The sequence below is a fragment of the Thamnophis elegans genome, chromosome 17, assembly GCF_009769535.1.
Source record: "Thamnophis elegans isolate rThaEle1 chromosome 17, rThaEle1.pri, whole genome shotgun sequence".
NCBI lineage: Eukaryota > Metazoa > Chordata > Lepidosauria > Squamata > Colubridae > Thamnophis > Thamnophis elegans.
Genome location: NC_045557.1, coordinates 17014661 through 17036246, shown reverse-complemented (window position 1 = coordinate 17036246; position 21586 = coordinate 17014661). Strand labels below are relative to the sequence as shown.

The following is a 21586-nucleotide window of genomic DNA, read 5'->3' as shown; positions in this document are numbered from 1 at the left end:
CCCACCACTGCCCTCTACAAGTGTGGCCAAGGCAAATCTCTCAAATGAGCATCCCTGGTTGTGAATATACCCCAGCAGGAGGCAGCATTTGAGGGTAGGGAAAAAAGGGGGGAGAGGGCCACATGCTTAAGGGGCTCCTGGAGCCTCCTCCCTTCTTAGGCAGAATAACAGAAAGCAGAGTTTGAAGGGCTCTTGGAGGTCTTCTAGCCTAACCCCCTGCTCAAGCAGGAGGCCAGTCCAGACAAAGACAGTTCAGTTTCTTTTTGTAAGCTTCCAGTGATGGAGAACCCACAACTTCTGGAGGCAAGTCTTTCCACCGATTAATTGTTCTCACGGTCAGGAAATTCATCCTTAATTGCTTCTCTCCTTGATTAGTTTCCATCTGTTGCTGCTTCTCCTGCCATCAGAATCAGAATAGAGCTGGAAGGGACCTTGGAGGTCTTCTATTCCAACCCCCCGTTCAAGCAGCAGACCCTCTACCATTTCAGACAGGTGGCTGTCCTGTCTCGTCTTAAAAACCTCCAGGGATGAAACACACACAACTTCTGGTGGCAAACTGTTCCACTGGTTAATTGTCCTCACTGTTAGGAAATTCCTCCTTAATTCCTGGTTGCTTCTCCCCTTGATTAGTTTCCACCCATTGTTTCTTGTCCTTCCCTTTGGAGAATAAGTTGACCCCTTCTTCTTTGTGGCAGCCCCTCAAGTACTGGGACACTGCTATCATGACCCCAGTGGTGGGTTTCCATTTATTTTATTACCAGTTCGCTCGTGTGCTCACACGACACTGCTGCGCATGTGTAGAAACATCCAGGCAGATGGGCGGAGCCTCCCACCACTATCACTACCAGTTCTCCCACCTCTGCCGGTTTCTGCCGGTTCTGGGGCGAACCAGCAGAAACCCAATTCTGCATACACCCCAGTCCCTCTTTTCCAAAAATTCTTCCTCCTTTCTCTTCCCCTCCTTTTAGAAAAGTGAAGCTCTTCCACCCCTCGTCTCATCAACTCAGCACCCAGAAGTCTTTTTCTCATAAGGGTTGAAGAGCCACCTACCAGTCCATCAACAAGCAGATAGGACATGAATGTTTGCTGCCCCAATTCTTCCTGTTTCGGATTGTCCCAAAAGGATTGCTGAATTCCTTCAATGGTGGGAAATCTGCCACCAGGCTGGAAGGAGGAGTCAAGCGAGGACCTAGCTTAGAGTTCTCACACAGCCACAAATGGCAGAAGCTTGACTCCCATGCTCGATGAAGCTTTATCTGAGCTTTCCCAGGGGAAAGCAACTTGCCCGGGCAAATTCTTATAACATAGGCAATAAACAAAAAAGTTACTGACTTTCATTATTTACAAGTGACTATCAATGTTCCCTCTAATTTTTTTTCAGTGTGAGCAGAAAAGTACAGTGTTTGAGCTGCACAGTTTCATGCCTGAGCACCTAAGAGAGCAACAGTTTGAACTGCTGTCACGTCTGCTGGACATTTGTGCAACATTCCAAGCGCCAAGCGCCGATTGCGAGCGAGGTTTCAGCCTGATGAATGCCAGGCATGAAAAGTGCCACTCAAACACTATACTTTTCCGCTCACCCTGGAAAAAAAGGCTCTCTGCTCAGCTTTTAGATTGTTAGACTGGCTAGAGAGAGACATGGCACCAACAGGGTCCTGGGTCCTGGCATTTTGCAGGCAACCTGTCCTCTCACATTCCTTTGGAATGCAACCCATCACATTTGAATTAGATTTTGCCAATTATCCTATTAAAAGATAATCCTATTATTCTAAAATATGACTAATTCAATATTAAAAACTGTAGATATTTAATGCTGATAAATAATAGCAGTAATTGTTATTTAGTATGATTAAAATCAGTATTGATATATCAATATAATATCTATCAAAATTGACAATAAACACTAAAATAACAATACAAATATATAATGTGGAATATAAATGTAATAAATATAATATATAAATGCAACATAAATGTAATAAAATAATTTATCATGAAACTCTCCCCCTTTAAAGTAGTAAAATCAATTAAATAGTCTAGCAAGTTTGGACAATATGCTATATGTTATGTTACTTAAGAATATATATACCTCAGAGTCAGATACAACATCCACATCATTTCCAACTGAGTCAATAAAATCATATGCCATGCCAAAACTATTTTAAATAAAGATATGAAATTAATCAAGTATTGCATTTATTTTTCAAAATGAATGTACAATTTTTTTTATTATTTAAGTTTTGTACCCTATCTTTTCTAACTAACGTTAACTTTAAAAAGATGTTACTGATTATAGTTGCTTACACCTGACACCCAGCTAGGTTTTCAACTCCCCGTAGCAGGCAGGGAAGCATTGATAAATCACTCACTGTATTATTAAAGGAGTTTGAAAAAGGGGGCATGTTTTCACAGATGGTTGAAGCTGCCAATTTAGCCCTCTGTCAAAACTCAGTCTGGGTTTTGCATGAATGTTTTGTATTTGTGAGCTCAAACATCCCCTCCTTTAATGGGTTGGAGTAGAAGATCTCTAAGGACCCTCCAACCTTATTATTCTATGTTCTACAGACACTTTTAGCTTTCTGGACTAGCCCTTTTCTAATCAGAAAAGGGTTAGACTTAAAACACTTCTTCAACGGATAATTAGAACTGCAGAAGAAACAATGGCTGCCAACCTGCCTTCTTCCATTGAGGACCTGCACACTGCAGGAGTCAAAAAGAGGGCTGTGAAAATATCTACACACCCCTCGCATCCTGGACATAAATTGTTTCAACTCCTACCCTCAAAACGACGCTATAGGGCACTACACACCACAACAACTGGCCACAAGGACAGTTTTTCCCCGCATGCTTAACAACTAATTCCCACAACATTGTCAACAATTTACTAAGACTGTATTACTATTATTATTCTCTTCCTTCCTAATATCTATCCCTCCCCACTTATGACTATGGTTATGTTGCTTGTATCTTTCAATTTATATTGTTTTTGTTTGTTTCCTAGCACGATTTGATACCTTATTAGTAACTTTGACTATCCCTGTTTTATTCTTGATGAATGTATTTTATTCTCTTTATGTACACTGAGAGCATAGGCACCAAAGACAAATTCCTTGTGTGTCCAATCACACTTGATAAATAAAGAATTCTATTCCATTCCATTCCATTCCCTATTCTATTCCTATTCATTTGCTATTCAATTCAATTCTGTTCTATTTAATTTTATTCTGCATTCTATTCCTATTTTATTCCTATTCCTATTCCAGTTCCTATTCTATTCCTATTTTATTTTATTCTATTCTGCATTCTATTCCTATTCTTATTCCTATTCTATTCCTATTCCTATTCTTATTCCTATTCTATTCTATAATGCATTCTATTCCTAACCTATTTTATTCTATTCTACTCTATTCTACATTCTATTCTGCATTCTATTCCTATTTTTATTCCTATTCCTGTTCTATTCTATTCTATAATGCATTCTATTCCTAATCCTATTTTTATTCTATTCTATTCTATTCTACATTCTATTCTACATTCTATTCTGCATTCTATTCCTATTCTATTCTATTCTATTCTATCACTGATCAGGCAGCTCCCTTTGAAAATGTATGTTAAATCTTTCAGGGTATTGACAGTATTGTTTATTAAGCTGTATTCAAAAGCAGCCTTAACCATTTCTATCAGGACTGGGAAATTATACCGCTAGTCCTCAATTTACACCATAATGCAGACTGCCCATTATGGTTGTGGGTCACAAAGCAGATCATCCCAAGAGGAGACCCAATTTTATAACCTTTTTTTTGCAGCCGCCAATAATGAATGCCATGGCTATTAAGCAGACCCATTGTTCATTGCAGGCATTTTTGCTGAAAACCAGAAGTAAAGAGTAATTTTCAGCAAAAATGTTGTAAATTGTGTAAATCACTCCAAACAGCCATAAATATGGGCTTCATCAGAAGAATTCTGGCACTTCCATAAGTCCCTGTCCAGGGTACTGAGATAATTGCCTAAAACAGTGTTTCTCAACCTTGGTGACTTTAAGTCCTGTGGACTTCAACTCCCAGAATCCCCCAGCCAGCTATGCTGGGAGTTGAAGTCCACAGGACTTAAAGTCACCAAGGTTGAGAAACACTGGCTTAAAACAAGGTTTCTCAACTTTGGAAACTTTAAGATCTGTGAACTTCAACTCCCAGAATTTCCCAGCCAAAGCGTAGAATAGAATAGAATAGAATAGAATAGAATAGAATAGAATAGAATAAGTTTATTTATAGGCCGCCCTTTTCCCTGAGGGGACTCAGGGCGGCTAACAACTTATATGGGAGGGGGAACATACAATGACATATAACACAATGTATAATTAAAAGTCGAGCAACATTCATTCAACATTCGGGTGGGGGTGGATTATACTTTTTACCCCCAGGCCTGACGGGATAGCCAGATCTTGAGGGCTGTGCGGAAGGTCTGAAGGGTGGTGAGGGTACGAATCTCCACGGGGAGATCGTTCCAGAGGGTCGTACAATCGCCAAACCCAATTACTGTTTTCATAGGGCCAATTAACAAATGTAAAGAAAGGGGTTAAAACTGCAGGCCTGATGCTGTTTTGATCTGATCCAACAGGGCTCTTAATTACGTGTTATTTTGAGGAGGCTGAAAAAAATCTTGAAATGAATTTCACAACGTGAATTTTAATGGTTGCTGGGGTTTCTCTATACAAATGTTATTCCTATATATGGGTACAGAGAGATGATTTGGTGGTTTTTACAGGATGAGGTTCGTTGCGATGTTGAGAAATGATTGTGTTGAGACATGTTACGTTGAGAAATAATTTCATTTTTTATTTTGACTTCCTGATGAGATATGACATCCATGCTATCTATCTAGTGACAAGCTTTGTAAATTATATTTAGGCATTATTTATTAAATGCATATGCTGCCCATCTTACCAAGGCAACCAAGTGAATGGTTAAAATCATATGAAACTATTAGTGAGTTACGTCATGAAATCTAGTCCTTGGCTTAGAATTCAGCTCCCAAATCTTCTTTTGTGCAAGTTACACATCCCTCTCTTGCAATTCATGTCTTCCATTTACTTCCATTTAGCCAGTCTGCTCTAGAGGCACCAGGCTAGGAACTATGAGATCCCGAGTTCTAATTCCACCCTAGCATTAAACACAGCCAGGTGACTTTGGGCCAATCACTAGAAGACTGAGAGTTCTAGTCCCGCCTTAGGCATGACTGCTGGCTAAGCAGGCCAATCACCAAAAGATGGTGAGTTTGAGTCTCAACTTGGCACGAAAGCTAGTAGGGTGGCTTTGGCCCAATCACCAGGAGACAGTCCGAGGAGAAGTAGAGAGGGTTAGATACATTCACCACCTTAAGTTATTTATAAGAATAATGAAGGCAGATTAAGAAAATCTCAAATAAACCCATCAATAACAGCAATCTGTGCCGAGCTCTTGTGCAGGAGCAGGGAAATTATATTATCTTGAAGCTATAAATAAAAAGCTGAAAGATATTCAACTCTCAATGGCTCAGGGTTTTCTCAACATCTATTCAATAGGAGGAGTTTGTTAGAGTTTGTTGCATAAATTCAAATCCAGAAGCACAAACACAGATAACTGATTCAGCTGGATTCATTAACTTCTTTATATACCATACTTTTCAGAGTATAAGACGCACCAAGATTTTGAAGAGACAATTTTTTTAAAAAAGGTTTTTGCACTCTGCAGACCTCCCCAAAATGGCCTTTTTTTCGCAAAAATGGGGCCGTTTTTTTCTCCAAAAAAAGGGGCATGCATAGCCTTTAGGAGGCTTCCAGCGTGCTCCTGGGGGCTGGGGGGGTTGAAAACAAACAAAAAACAGCCCGTCTTTTGCTCATTTTTGCCCTTCTCAGCCCCCAGGAGCACTCTGGAAGCCTCCTAAAGGTTATACATGGCCATTTTTACAAAGGGGGCAGGATTTCAGGAGGCCAAAAATGCTGTATTCAGTGTATAAGATGCACCCAGATTTTCACCCTCTTTTTTGAAGGAAAAAGGTGTGTCTTATACGCCGAAAATACGGTACATAAGAATAGATGAATAAATGTACAACACCAACAGGTGGTTCTTCCAAGTAAACACACGGCAGGAGAGTTACAGGCAAACACAAGCAATTGGCTTCATTTCAGCAGACAAGCCCAGACAGACTGCTAGTTTACTTCTCAGAGCAGCAGGCTGCTTTCTTCTTAAGTTTCTGTTTCAATTCTTTGCACAGACTCAGATCTTCTTTAAGCTCTCATTGGCTGACCTAGTTGCTATGCCTATTCATTGGCTGACCTTGATCCCATATCTCTGCCAGCCATCAATATTTTAACAGAGCAGTAGATTTTCTGGACAAGAATACTTGTAACTGGAAAAAATGCTTCAAAGGGGATTTTCAGCCATTGGGACCATATTCCTGCATTGCAGATTTAGTAAAAGTTTCATAGTTACGTTTCTTCAGCTCACGTGGAGGCATAGGATCTCCTTACATGGGCAGGGGGTGGACTAGAAGACCTCCAGGGTCCCTTCCAAGCCTATTTTTCTATGTTCTCTGAGAGGACAGCATAATCCCGACAGGGAAGGAAGGGAGAGTTAAGGCTGCTTTGTTCTGGCAAATTTTCTGGATGACATCTTGCTGCTGTTGCCAGCCCAGCTCTGTCAGTTGCAGGGAATTGTGGGTAGAGGGAAGTTACCCCATGCAGGGAGTCCTCGTTTAGCAACCACAATTGGAACTGGCAACTTGGTGGCTAAACAAAGCAGTTGTTAAATGAAACCCCATAACTGTGCTGATGGTCTGACTTCAGTTTTTCTTCACTTTACAAGCCTGCGAAAGTCATCCATGAGAGGCCTGGTTATTTTTTCACCACTGTCAGAACTGCAAACGGTCACTAATCGAGGACTTCCTGTATAGGGAGCAGATCTCTGCAGGGTTCCTGATGTTTGACCAGGGTTGACACAACCTCTGCTCTCTCTCTCTCTCTCTCTTGCAGAAGATGGGACTAAGAAGACAGGATGGATTGTGGGCGTGATTGTACTTGTTATCATCATTCTGCTTATCGTCATTATCTGTGTCCTTTATGTGTGGAGGAGGAAAGGTACAAGATGGTTCTCTGCTGCACACCCCCTTGCAAAGCCCCCCCACCTGACCAGGTTCCCCGCTCCTGTTCTTTTTCCTGTGAAAAGAGTCAGGTTCTACATTTAGGCAAGAAAAATGAAATGCACAGCTACGGTATAGGTGGTACCTTGCTCAATAGTAGTAACTGTGAAAGGGATCTTGGAGTCCTAGTGGAGAACCATTTAAATAGGAGCCAGCCGTGTGCAGCAGCTGCCAAAAAAGCCAACACAGTTCTAGGCTGCATAAAGAGAGGGAGAGAATCAAGGCCACATGAAGTGTTAATACCACTTTATAAGGCCTTGGTAAGGCCACACGTGGAATTCTGCATCCAGTTTTGGTCGCCACAATGTAGAAAAGATGTGGAGACGCTAGAAAGGGTGCAGAGAAGAGCAACAAAGAGGATTAGGGGACTGGAGACTAAAACATATGAAGAACAGTTGCAGGAACTGGGCATGTCTTGTTTAATGAAAAGAAGGACTAGGGGGGATATGTTAGCAGCCTTCCAATATCTCAGGGGTTGCCCCAAAGAAGAGGGAGTCAAGCTATTCTCCAAGACACCTGAGGGTAGAACAAGAAGCAATGGGTGGAAACTAATCAAGGAGAGAAGCAACCTAGAACTGAGGAGGAATTTCCTGACAGTGAGAACAATTAATCAGTGGAACAAAACTTGCCTCCAGAAGTTGTGAATGCCCCAACACTGGAAGTCTTTCAGAAGAGGTTGGAGAGCCTTCTGCCTCTAGCCCCAAAGAGAAAAAAGCTGAACCAGAAAGTCATCTGTGGGCCATCAGGTGGGAAGGCCTTCATCCCCATCCCAGGACACCGTCTACTTCTCCATGAATGTTCCAGGGGTAGGAGGGCCCAACAATTTTAATCTGGGCTCTTCCTTGCATCCTTCTGGCCTCCAAGCCAGGGGTGAAATCCAGCAGGTTCCGACAGTTCTGGAGAACCAGTAGCGGAAATGTTGAGTAGTTCAAAGAACTGGCAAATGCCACCTCTGGCTAGCCCCAGGGTGGGGTAGGATGGAGATTGTGCAGGATCCTTCCCCCAGGAGTAGGGAAGGAATGGAGATATTGTAGCATCCTTCCCCCAGGAGTGGGGAGAGAATGGGGATTTTGCATATCCTTCCCCGAGGAGTGGGGAGAGAATGGGGATTTTGCAATATCCTTCCCCGAGTAGTGGGGAGAGAATGGGGATTTTGCAGTATCCTTCCCCTGGAGTGGGGAGAGAATGGGGATTTTGCAGTATCCTTCCCCTGGAGTGGGGAGAGAATGGGGATTTTGCATATCCTTCCCCGAGGAGTGGGGAGAGAATGGGGATTTTGCAGTATCCTTCCCCGAGGAGTGGGGAGAGAATGGGGATGTTGCAGTATCCTTCCCCTGGAGTGGGGAGAGAATGGGGATTTTGCAGTATCCTTCCCCGAGGAGTGGGGAGAGAATGGGGATTTTGCAGTATCCTTCCCCTGGAGTGGGGTGGAAATGGGGATTTTGCAGTAACCTTCCCCTGCTACGCCCACCAAGCCATTTCCACTAATCTGGGCCAGTCCTGGAGTCTGGGGAAGGCTCTGATGAGGGCTCTCCGTCGGAGGCAGAGATGGGGCCAGGGCTGTCTGACAGTTATCAGCTGACTTCAGAGTGGGATATCAGGGGGGGGGGCAGAAGAACAACTGGAGCCTGTTCCTGATGTGTGCTTGGGCAGAGCTGCCAGTAGAAGGGAACAATAGAAAGACAGGGGGTCAACTTGCGAGTAAAGCCACAGGTGGACAGTGAATGGCCCCTCCTATAGGAAATAAAAGAGGAGTGGAGTTGGCAGGAGACCATTAGTTTAATTCATTAGGGTGAAGATCTCTTCCTGACTTCTTGCCAAGTAATTGCTGCTACAGCGTGGAGTTTGGAAGATATCGGCCTGGCAGCTCTCCAAGCCTGATAAAGGTCTGTAGTTGTGAAATCTCTTGAAAGACGGTTGGCCGGGACTTTGCTGGAGAGGAATTCTCTTTAACCTAAATCAGTGTTTCTCAACCTTGGCAACTTGAAGATGTCTGGACTTCAACTCCCAGAATTCCCCAGCCAGCGAATGCTGGCTGGGGAATTCTGGGAGTTGTAGTCTGGACATCTTCAAGTTGCCAAGGTTGAGAAACACTGGTATAGGACCTCCTGCTTGAGCAGGGGGTTGAACTAGAAGGCCTCTAAGGTCCCTTGCAACTCTTCTGGGTGACCCCCTTCTGGGTAGAATAGAATAAGCTGGAAGGGGTCTTGGAGGTCTTCTAGTCCAGCCCCCTTTAGACAAGTGATTGTTCTAGACCACTGTTTCTCAACCTTGGCAACTTGAAGATGTCCAGACTTCAACTCCCAGAATTCCCCAGCCAGCATTCACTGGCTGGGGAATTCTGGGACTTGAAGTCCAGACATCTTCAAGTGGCCAAGGTTGAGAAACACTGTTCTAAATAAAAGAGATTTTATCAGGACGAGGAGTCTGCTTCATGATCTTGGAGGGGGGGGGCTAAGTCAGAACACCCCCTTCCCCGCTCACCAACACCTTCCGTAGGCGTCGCCAAGATTAGCCGTAACTTATTTGCAGCAAGATAACAGTTGTGGTTCACAACTCACCGACTTCCTGTGTTTCACTTGGTTTTTTTTTTCTTTTCACAGCTGCCAAGGGAAGTGGGCGTTTTACAACTAACACAGGTAACAAGTCCCCTTCCTCCCAAGAAACACCTGCCACATGAGAAGGTGTGCTGCACACACAAACACAGAAAGACCACAAAAAGCACAAAGAAAATGGAACCAGCATAGCAAAGGGCAAGAGAATTGAGTCCAACCCCTGCAAGGAGATGTTCAGGAGGTCAATTGCAAGTGTGATACACATATTGCTAATTTTATGGGGCTCCCAGGTTTGGGGATCTGGTGCACGTTCGGGACGGTAAGAGCGTCCTGGCAGCATTGACCATGTGAGGGCTGATAGCAATAGCAATAGCAGTTAGACTTATATCCCGCTTCCTAGGGCTTTCAGCCCTCTCTAAGCGGTTTACAGAGTCAGCATATGGCCCCCAACAACAATCCGGGTCCTCATTTTACCCACCTCGGAAGGATGGAAGGCTGAGTCAACCCTGAGCCGGTGAGATTTGAACAGCAGAACTGCAGAACTGCAGTCAGCTGAAGTAGCCTGCAGTGCTGCATTTAACCACTGCGCCACCTCGGCTCTTAGAGAGTGCAGAGAAGAGCAACCAGGATGATGAGGGGACTGGAGGCTAAAATATGAGAAGAAGGGTTGCAGGAACTGGGCCTGGCTAGTCTAGCGAGGAGAAGGCCTAGGGATGACACAATAGCTATCTTCGGGTACTTGAGGAGTTCTCACAGAAAGAAAGGCTCAACCTATTCTCCAAAGCCCCTGAAGGCAGGACCAGAAGCAATAGATGGAAACTAATCAAGGAGAGAAGCAACCTAGAACAAAGGAGAAATATCCTTACAGTGAGGACGATTAACCCGTAGAATGGCTTGTCTCCAGAACTTGTGGCTGCTCCTTCACAGGAGGCTTTTAAAAAGAGATTGGAAGGTTACTTGTCTGGAATGATAGAGAGTTTCCTGCTGAACAGGAGGTTGGACTAGAAGACCTCCAAGGTCTCCTCCAGCTTAGTTACCCTATAAATACTCTTCCAACAAACCACTAGATCACAAGAGGAGAGAACAGCCCATCCGTTCTCCTTTGAGAAGGATGCAAAACCAGAACAGTTGTTAGAAGAAATGTGTCAAGAGGCCCTCACATTAAAAAAAACGGAGCAATTACAAAATTTAGAAGGACGGGGGGAAGGGGGCAAAGGTGTGGCCTGTGATCTTCTGGGTTCCACCACAAATCCGCGGTAGACTAAAGCGCGCTCGACGAAAGCGCGTACGTGACGTCATCACAGTGCGACGAAAACGGCACGCTGTGAGCGGTAAATTTAAAATTAAAGCGAAAACCTTACCCTAACCCCCCTAAACCTAACCCTAAACTTAACCCTAAGCCTAACCCTTAACCTAACCCTAAACCTAACCCTAAACCTAACCCTTAACCTAACCCTAAACCTAACCCTTAACCTAACGCTAAACCTAATGCTAACCCTTAACCTAACCCTAAACCTAACCCTAACGCTTAACGTAACCCTAAACCTAACCCTAACCCTTAACCTAACCCTAACCCTAACCCTAACCCTAAACCTAACCCTAACCCTTAACCTAACCCTAACCCTAACCCTAACCCTAACCCTAAACCTAACCCTTACCTTTATGTGAATCGGCTTGCTTTAATTTTATTTTAATTTTAATTTAATTTATTTTTAATTTTATTTGTCGCGCTGCTGATGACGTCACATACGCGCTTTGACGGGTCACGGATCTTCTGATATGACTTATTTATTCTTTCTTTCTTAAATTAACTTGCTGCCCATCTCACTATGGGGGCTGCTCAGGGCAGCTCACAACAGTAACGCAGGGGGAAAAAACTCAATACAAATTGTGAATGTAATACCAGTAAACCAATGAAGCAATTAAAATAAACGATGGAAGCGCAGCAATATGAATTAAGGGACGGGCAGAGGGGGAGAAGGAAGTGCGGAGGGGAGCGAGGGGCGGCTAGTTAATCATCATGAAAATAAATCCCAATATTCATTTTAACAAGTGAGGAGGGAAGTTCAATTGGCTACAATTTTCTTCCCGCTGCAGGAGAAGCGGTCAAGGCAGCAGCCCCCGCAGCTCAGCTCCTGAAAATTGTTGGGTTGGTATTGGGAAGGGAGGAAGGGACAAGCACGGAGGTAGTCTAGACTCATGGTGCAACCATGAAAGGGCCTTGCCTGAATCCCTTGGAGCAGTGTTTCTCAACCTTGGCAACTTGAAGATGTCCGGACTTCAACTCCCAGAATTCCCCAGCCAGCGAATCGCTGGCTGGGGAATTCTAGGAAGTTAAAGTCCGGACATCTTCAAGTTGCCAAGGTTGAGAAACACTGCCTTGGAGCCTTGGCTAATGGATTCTGGAGGAAAGCTGCCACACTGGGGAGATTCCTGTATTATAGGCAGAACATGATGAAGTAGTTAGCTTGCCCCCCTCAGCACAGGTGGGTCTCATTGTTCAGGCATGATGGTTGGGTCTTTTAAACCATTCTTCCTTCTGGTGAATGAGTCCCATGCAAATATGCAGAGCCTTTCACTGTTGAACCAAGATTGTCAGCACTCCTCCATTGAATAATTAGGAAAGAAAACCACGAGACTCCATTGATAGAAATCAAGTGTACTTTTACTAATTATGAATGATTAGAAGCGTAGCAAAGCGAAGTCTGATTATTTAGGCGCGAAAGCAAATGATATATAGAATAGCCCATTCCCCTCCCCCTGGCATCCCAGTTACAGTCCAATCATAATTCTCCCAAGTGTCAGGTGCGAGATAACTTCGAAAGGCATCACCAAGATGGAATGTCGGTGCCGTTGGCCTTGGCGGGAACCCTCCTCTGCATGCGCAGTAAGACAGGCAGCAGAAACTCCAGAATCTTCCGCCAGCACAATTAGTAAACCCCTCCCAAATACCATGCCCCCCCTCCCCGTTTCAATGGCAGCCGAAGCAGCAGCGAAGCAGAGGCTGACATCGATAATTGTCACTAATGATGAAGTTTTAATCACAGGCTATTGGGGTGTGTGTGTTTCTCTCTCAATTGTTTGACAGGTGATGCTACAAGTTCCTGAACGGGACAAGAGGGACTTTCTCTGCACCCCCCCTCCTTCTTCCTCCATCCCTGCTTTCCCCAGGACTGGGAACAGGGGACAAGCGTTGGGTTGGCCCAGATAAATAACAACAACAACTACTAGCCAAACTCATAAGTGCTTCTCCTGCTTTCAAGCAGCGCTTGGACCATTCAGTAGAAGCTTATTCCCACTAAACCAGGAGTGTCAAACCTGTGACGTCACATTGTCATCACATGACGTATCGTGACTATTTTCCCCTTTGCTAAACCAGGGTGGGGCATGGCCAGTGCGTGACACATCCAGCTTGCAGGTTGCAAGTTTGAGACCCCCTGCACTAAACACGGCATATAAATAAAACTACCTAAACACAAAGTCCTTCCTTCTTTTCTCTTTTTTCCTTCCTTCCTTCCTTTCCTCTTTTGCTTTCCTTCTTCCTCTTTCCCTCTCTTTTTCTGAACAAAAGGGAGAGTAGATGAACTACTTACTATGTAAGGCAGGGGTGTCAAACTCGATTTCACTGAGGACTGAGACCCACCCTGGGGGTGTGGCCAGGGTGGGCGTGATGCCACTCGTGTGGCTCCAGAGCTCCGTTTTCGCCCGCGATGGCCACCCGCAATCCTGTGCCAGCCAAAACGGAACTTGGGAATGCCCTTGCGAACTCTATTTCTGACTGTGACAACTCGGTTTTTGCTGGCAGAAACACTGCAGGACAGTTGTTTCGCTGTTTCCAGGGCAGCTCCCCTGTAAGCACTTGAGTTTGACACCCCTGATGTATTATAGCAAAATAAAAAACTGACAAAACGAAGGCATGTGAAATGGGAGAGGGGAGTCAAAATGCTGATATAGGTTTATGCCTGTGTGTGTGTCTTAGTGCGCTGTTTGATTACCTAATGACGCTGCATGCCACACAATCTAATGCCGTCCTGTTTGATGCAATAACCAAGACAAATGTTCCAAATCTGGCTTGTTGTGACTTCGTTTTGTGGGTTAATGTGGGCTCTCTATCATTGGAGGTTTTTAAGAAGAGACTGGACAGTCGCTTGTCTGAAAATGGTATAATAGGATCTCCTGCTTGAGCAAGGGGTTGGACTAGAAGGCCTCCAAGGATGGTCCCTTCCAGCTCTATTCTGATTCTGACCATTCTCTTCTGATGAAAACTCACACAGTCCTTGGATGCTTTTCTAGAAAGTTTGTACGTATTTTGCTTTTGTGAGTTGTGCTTTGGAAAACAGGAATTCAGAGGGCAGATAGGCACACCCAACATCCTCTCCAGAAGCCCAACCCACAAGCACAACCCACAAGCACAACCTGGCAGATGAAGGAGAACGTCCTGTCTTCAGAAAAGACATGGAACCTGGAGCAGAGAGAGGCATGACAGAACAGAGGAGAAAATGATCTCCTAAGAAAATACATTTATTGTCAAAAAGACAGGAGAAATAAATTGAATTTTGGGGGGTGTTGTAAAGCATTTCTGCTTGAGCAGAAAGCTACGTTTATAGTTGGAACTTGTTTACATTTGCAAATGTCATTCTTCTTGTTCCCGAATAAGAAATACCAATAGATTTTAAATAATGCTCAGTTCTCTTGTTTTTTTGCTGAGTGTTTCATGCTCTGGAACGGGTCTCAGGAAAATGTTTCATTTTATGTTGGATCCAAAGGATCAGGCAGGATTTGTAACTGTGTGGGTTGTTTTGTATGGCTGTGTTGTTTTATACAAACTGGGTTTTTTACTTTTGTTATAAATCGGGGTGGGTGGGGGGGGGAGGAAGGCATGTTTTCTTTGTGCTAACATGAAATAAAAACATCTACTTGATTAAACTTGCATGACTAACTGACTGACTTGTGGCCCACTTAATGAAGTTTGCACACAATCATTAATGCTTATTAAATGCACTTTCCTCCGCTTCTGATTCTCATGCTCAGTGGCGCCCGTGTTTCAACCGAGCCCTTTAATTAAATTAATTGCCTGCTTCAGTGAATATCAACACAATAATTAACGTCAGCTCTGTTCAGCATTGTTTGGGAGGGGAAGAGGCTCTTTAGCAACAGAGAAATAAAAGGCCAGGCCAGAGGAAAGGAAATTCTACTTTGACTGCTTAATTTTATTTCTTTATCTTGCCCTGAAAAGGATTGGCAGTTCTCAGCCCAAACAGTCATGGTTCCACCATCTGGATAACAGTCACAATTTTTCTTTGCAGACACTGAAAGCTCATCTAGGAGTGGTTCTGCCTTAATAGGAGGCCAGCCCAAGGTAAGTTCATAAGAACACGAAACATAGAATCATGGGGCTGGAAGAGGCCTTGGAGGTCTTCTAGTCCAACCCCTTCCCTCGCAAAGGTCTCCCAAAGCTCCTTGAATGGACCAAGGTGATCTATAATCCAGGCTTCTCCAAACTTGGCAAATTTAAGACTTGTGGGCTTCACCTCCCAGCATTCTGGCTGAGGAATTGTGGGAGTTGAAGTCCACAAGTCTTAAAGTTGGCCAGTTTGGAGAGCCCTGGACTAGTCCACCCCCTTGAAGGTGACTCTAGTTCTTTACTCAGATCAAGGTCTTTTTGAATGTCACCAGCGCAATCCCATGTCCTCCACAAGGGGAAGGAAGACCCCTTATGGCAGTGGTTCCCAAACACTTTAAGACTTGTGGACTTCAACTCCAGAGCTCTGCTGGCTGGAGAATTCTGGGAGTTGAAGTCCACAAGTCTTAAAGTTGCCAAGTTTGGGAACCACTGCCTTATGGGATGAAATCTGAAAAGGCCATCAGGTTTTCAAAACCGAGTCTTCCTTAAGGCAGGTGGTCCCAACTCCCAGGGGTCTCAATCACGGGTTCGTGGGGCAGGGGGATCCTGGCAATTGAAATCCACACTTCCAGAAGATATTCATATGTGGGAAAGAAAGAATGCTCTCCTCAACAGAACAAAATAGGATTATATGCCATGGGCTGCTCTTTCTCCTGCTGATTTGAAGTCTTCTCAAAGGAGGATTTTGCACAAGGCTCCTTAAAGAGCAGAAGGCCAAAAAAGGGGGAGGGGGTGGAAATCAGATTCGGGGTGACGGGCCCCCACTTGCTCTGCGTTGGGATGCTGTGGGTGTTCTTTGAGGCTCTGTAGTTTGTACTTTTTACTTCCTCTTCGAGACGTGTTCAATTTTGTGACGCAGATCCTACGATAGATTTTTCTTAAAAGGAAAGAAATAACAGGTAACTTTCAGATCTGGTAGGAAATGACACTTTTGCTTCTTTAAGTGGAAAACGTGTCAGCTTTTGATCTCACAGGAAATATACAATTGAAAATAAATCTCACTAAAAATTACGCATGGCTTCTTCATTTTAAATTTTCCGCAAGGAATATTTCACACTCACGGTCAATGAACTGTGAAGTAAATCTGTTTGTTGGTCCAGCATTGAAATATATTACGAGTGCCTAAATTGGTGTTTCTCAACCTTGGCAACTTGAAAATGTGTGGACTTCAACTCCCAGAGTTCCCCAGCCAGCAAAGGAGTTGAAGTCCACACATCTTCAAGTTGCCAAGGTTGAGAAACACTGGCCTAAATCATTGGTGGCCCTTTGCCATAAAGAGGACTGTGGAGCTGACTATGTAGCCACCCAAAGGGTTAGAGAGGCTGCGTGACTTTCAGAAATAAAGGAAAGAACAAAGAGCAAAGCCAAGTAAAAAATAAAGTTAAAAAATAGAGTAATAAGTAGAGTACAAAGTGAAAATGAAAGTAACAACAAAGCTAATGTAAAGTAAAAAGTAACTTTAGGTAAGGTGAGCCTAGTAAAGAATACAAAGTGAAAGTGAAAGTAAAAAATAATGGTAAGATAAAAAGTAAAGTAAGGTAAAGTAAGTAGCATAGGAAAAAGTAGAGGAGAAAATAAAAAAAATAAAGGTAAGGTAAAGAGTGTAGTAAAAAGTAGAAGTGAAAGTGAAAGTAAAAATAACAGTAAGGTAAAGTAAAAAAGGAAACTGAGGTAAGGTGAGTATAGTAAAAAGTAGAAAGCAAAAGTAAAAATCAAGGTGAGGTAAAGTAAAGGTCCTAGTAAAAAGGAGAGTAAAATAAAGTAAAGTAAGGTCAGGTAAAATAAAGTGAAAAGGAAAGTAAGGCAAAGTAGAGAGCAATATAAAAAGTGAAAGTGAAAGTAAGGTAAGGTAGGATAAAAAATGAATGAAAAGTCAAAGAAACAAAAATGTAAAGACTCAAGTAAAAAGTAAGTTAAAATACTAAAATAAAACATTTTACTTGTCCATGCAGGTTACCTTGGGTGAATCACACACACACACACACACACACACACACACACACACACACACCATAACCAGAGTCCCAAGAAGCAGGGGACCATCTCTCCCCATAGCATCTACTCCCTTTCAGTTCAGAATGGCTGGAAACCTGGCAGATGTCAATACATATTTAACTTTCTCTCTCTTTTTTAAACTCTTAGGAAACCAGGAAAAAGACAAATCAGTCAGCTAGAAAAGCAGCGAAGCAAAACCAGGAGTTGCCCCACACCATTTATACATCTGTGCAGCATCCCAAGCAGGTGGGAAACATTTAATGATTATTTATTGATTACATTTATATGGCTGCCCAGTTGACCCATAGACGACTTCGGGGGGCGTACAACGTTCAAAATATAGTCCTATGTAGGATAGCCTTTATTCCGGAAAGCCGTCAAAACCTGGCTGTGCCGGCAAGCCTGGGGTTGATGAGTTCCCCTCCCCTCTCGACTTGTATGGCTGTATGACTCTTGTGTATTTTAATTACGTGTATTGTGCTTGAATCCCCTTCTCCCCTTTTGAGTTGTTCGCCGCCCTGAGTCCCTCCCGGAGAAGGGCGGCATACAAATAAACTAAATCTTAATCTTAATCTATTGTCATCGTACATCAGGCATACAATGAAATCGCAACGTAAAGGCTCCATCTCCATCCAGGCTCCCCAGGAGACCACCGATAACACCATATTTTGAGGGCCTTTCAGAAAAGCAATGGAAAGGCGGAGGGAGAAACTGTAGCTATAGGACAGGAGTGCCAAATTCAATTTCATTGAGGGCCACAGCAGGGCTATGGCTGACCTTGGGGGGGGCAGAGGGGGCTCTCTGGGTGGGCATGGCCAGCTTGACGGCTCTCCCCAAACTGCTGGTTTGCTTCCTGTTCGCAATTGGTAGACTGGGCCGAAGCGATGCAGACGGGCCTCTTACATTTTCCAGGATGGCCCTGCAGGCCGGATCCGACCACATCGCAGGTGTCAGGGTTCCAAATAGCATCCAAAAGTAAATCAGAGTCCGAGGCAACGTTCCAATTGATGAAGAGAGCCATGTTGGCACATCTGGGAAAACCCAAATCTGAAAGCTTCCCAGTTTCCTCCCCCCCCCAGTTGAAAGTTCAAGATCTTGCCCCCACACCCACAAGCCATCACATGGTCCCATCTTCCACTGCCATGCTCGCAGCTCCAGTTCCGGTCAGGTGCAGAGGTTCAAAGACAAAGAATGACCTTGGCTTTCTAAAATGAATGTTGTTATGGCTACATCGCATCTAACTCCGTACAATTCATAGACAATGCATAGTAGAATAATAGAAAGTGTGGCTGGCTAAAGATCCAAAAGAAAAGATGGCTGCAGGCCTGACACGAGGACAGATCTGGCCCACAGGCCTTGAGTTTGACACCCCTGCTATAAGAGAATGATGTTCCATATACAAGGGGCCAACACCGAGAAGGCCATTTGTGATACTCCTACCAGATGTACATCCCGAATTGATGGGACCCTTAACATGCCCTGACCTCCCATCATGGTGGGCCAGGTGGGCATAACAGGGGTGAGGTGGAGACTTTTTGAACACTGGTTTCGGAATCCCAGCCATATGGGTCTGGTAGTTCGAAGCATCCAGAGGGGCACCAAGTTGGAGGAGGCTGTGTTGATCAAACACACGCACTCACTTCTCAAGACCGTAAGGAATAAATTGTGATTCAAGTTACACAGGGGTCTCTAAACCTGGCAACTTTAAGGCTTGTGGACTTCAATACCCAGAATTCCCCAGCCAGGTATGCCCTGAAGTCTTAAGGTTGCCAAGTTCGGAGAATCCCTGAGCTAAAAGATTACAACTGGCGGGGGGAGGGGGGATTTGAGTTGAAATCTTTTTTTTCTACTATGCATTTAAATAGGGTGGTACTTGGAGAAAAGAGAGCACAAATGGTTTGTGCTCTTTGTCCTCTGTGTTTTAAAAAGCGCTAACAGTATTAACAGATTTGGAAGGGGCCTTGTAGGTCATCCAGTCCAACCCCCTTGCCCAAGCAGGAGACCCTACACCCGTGATGGCAAACCTGTGGCACAGGTGCCCGAAGTGGCACGCAGAGCGATCTGTTTTGGCACATGAGCCCTTGCCCATTGCTCTTCTGGGTTCTGTCATGCTGGCCAGCTGGTTTTTATGCACGTGGGAGCCAGGAGAGCAGCCGCCTGATGTGCATGCACGCGCCAGGAAGATGATCTTCCAGTTTCCAACGTGTGCATGCACACCAGCCACATGGGCTTCTGGTTTCTGGTGCAAATGCATGCACCGGTTTCTGGCATGTCCATGCACACCAGACAGCTGGTCTTCGCACACGCTGTGCGCCAGAATCCAGAAGCCCAGGCAGCCGGTGCACATGGACACGCTGGAAACACTGGGTGGCTGCTCCCCTGGTTTCCGGCAAACACATGCGCTCCGAGCGCTGAAGCGGTTCACCAACAATGCCCTACAGCATTTCTGGCAGATGGCAGTTTTAGACTTGGTGTTCATGGCTTCGCCATTCAGGCTTCGCCTCATTGCTTCTGGTTTCGAAAAGGATTATGCAAATTCTAAGAGTCCCATTTCCTGCCAATGTGCTAAAAATGTAGAATGCAAATTTTATATTTTTTAAAAAGGATGAAGTCGTGAATAGGACCGTAACATTTCTTCTTCATTTACTAACCGTTCTGCAAAGCCACTCTGGGAAAGTGGAATACTTAAGGTCTGGAATACTTACTCAAAAGTTACAACTGCTGCAGCATCATTGGGGGGGGCCACGTGAACAAAATGTAGTCCCTTACAACCAGCTGCAGGGATACTACAGTGGCATCCCGTGTCAGCATTCCAATAAACCCACCCATAGCAAGATAGACAATTCTATCCAAGAATAGATTTACTGGATTGGCACAGATCTCCTGGGAAACCGACTCTAAATGTTCCCACAGTTTTCACCTAATTAAAAGTTCTTTCACTTTCTCCCAGCAATCAGTCCCAAGGTCCAATCAGGATGCAGTCCAGTTCCTCTTCTGGACACCTGGTGGGAATGTCCTTGGTTCCCAAGAGAAAGCGTTTTATTTTGGCTACGGCACCCCAGCTAACTCTACTCCCCCTTCTCATTCCCACAGCTCCAGTTGTGGCAGCCCTGAAGCCCCAAAATGGCCACAGCCAGATCAGCTTCAGGGCTGACACCTCACTTATCAAGCCCTCGTCCCACCCTGCTGTGTCCCAAACCCCCCTCCTCTCCTCCTCCTGTCACAACTCGGTCCACTTACCTTCTCCATAGATCTCCTTCAGGAAGTAGCCACACTGCCTTCCTACACAGAGGCCACATCTCCAAAGATGGCGCCACATAGCCGTCATATGCTATAGAGCAGTGGTTCCCAAACTTGGCAACTTTAAGACTTGTAGACTTCAACTCCCAGAATTCTCCAGCCAGCAGAGCTCTGCTGGCTGGAGAATTCTGGGAGTTGAAGTCCACAAGTCTTAAAGTTGCCAAGTTTGGGAACCACTGCTATACGGCAGTGATGGCGAATCTTTTTGTAAACGCGTGCCAAAATGGTGTGTGTGTGCCGACACCCACAATGCAATGCACCCCCCCACCTACCTGCCCATGCATGCATCACACACACACACACACACACACACACACACACACACACGTTGTGCCTGGTTTTTGCGCTACCCAGGCTCAGGAGGCTTCCATGAAGCCTTGGGAAAGCGAAAACGCCCTTCCCCGGGTCTCCGGAAAACTGAAAATCAGTTGGTTCACGCATTCACGCTGGAGCTGACAGCTCGCGTGCCGGCAGATATGGCTCTGCGTGCCACCTGTGCCATAGGTTTGCCATCATGGGTATAGAGAAACTAAGGGACAAATCACCCTGCTCTCCTTCCCAAAGTCGATCTCCGACATCTCCCTGAAGGGCGGTCATGAGTTAGAACTGCAATGGGCAAGCTCCATTATGGCCATAACTTGAGGACTACCTATTCTAAAGATGTTTTTGGGGAGGGCAAAGGTTTCTCCATCTAATACATTGTTTTTTTATACCTGGGAAATTTAAGATCTGTGGACTTCAACTCCCACAATTCCCCTGCCAGCCAGCATGCCTGACTGGGAGTTGAATTCCACACACACCTTGGTATGGTAAGGTTGAGAAACATTCGGCTAACAACTTCTCTTTTGCAGAATCATTTACAAACAGATGATGAGAAGATGGGACAGCACAGCCACCAAAACCAGGCAGAGAAAACTATTTATTCCGAGATCACCAAGTCTGAGGAGGCAGGTGGCTTTCTTAGTCCGGCTTTGGACATCTCAATAGCCCAGTGTACATTTCACCCTGGGGTGGGTGGGTGGCTGCCAGCATTACCACCAGTTCAGGGGCGTGGCAGACCGAATTACTACTACTTGGGCAAATTGGTAGGAACCCACTTCTGATTTCACCTCAATGAATCTAGTTCAGTGTTTCTCAACCTTGGCAACTTGAAGAT

The 21586-nt window shown here is 44.8% G+C and overlaps 1 protein-coding gene across 1 annotated transcript in view; it reads left to right on the top strand.

Moving 5' to 3' along the window:
- Window positions 1-21586, top strand: part of LOC116520087 (SLAM family member 5-like) — a 51680-nt gene that overhangs the window by 28616 nt on the left and 1478 nt on the right. The window contains exons 5-9 of the mRNA XM_032234239.1: window positions 7010-7114; window positions 9780-9815; window positions 15038-15090; window positions 17278-17376; window positions 21282-21377. Of these exons, the coding sequence (XP_032090130.1) occupies window positions 7010-7114; window positions 9780-9815; window positions 15038-15090; window positions 17278-17376; window positions 21282-21377 (389 nt within the window). The remainder of the gene's footprint in view (window positions 1-7009; window positions 7115-9779; window positions 9816-15037; window positions 15091-17277; window positions 17377-21281; window positions 21378-21586) is intronic.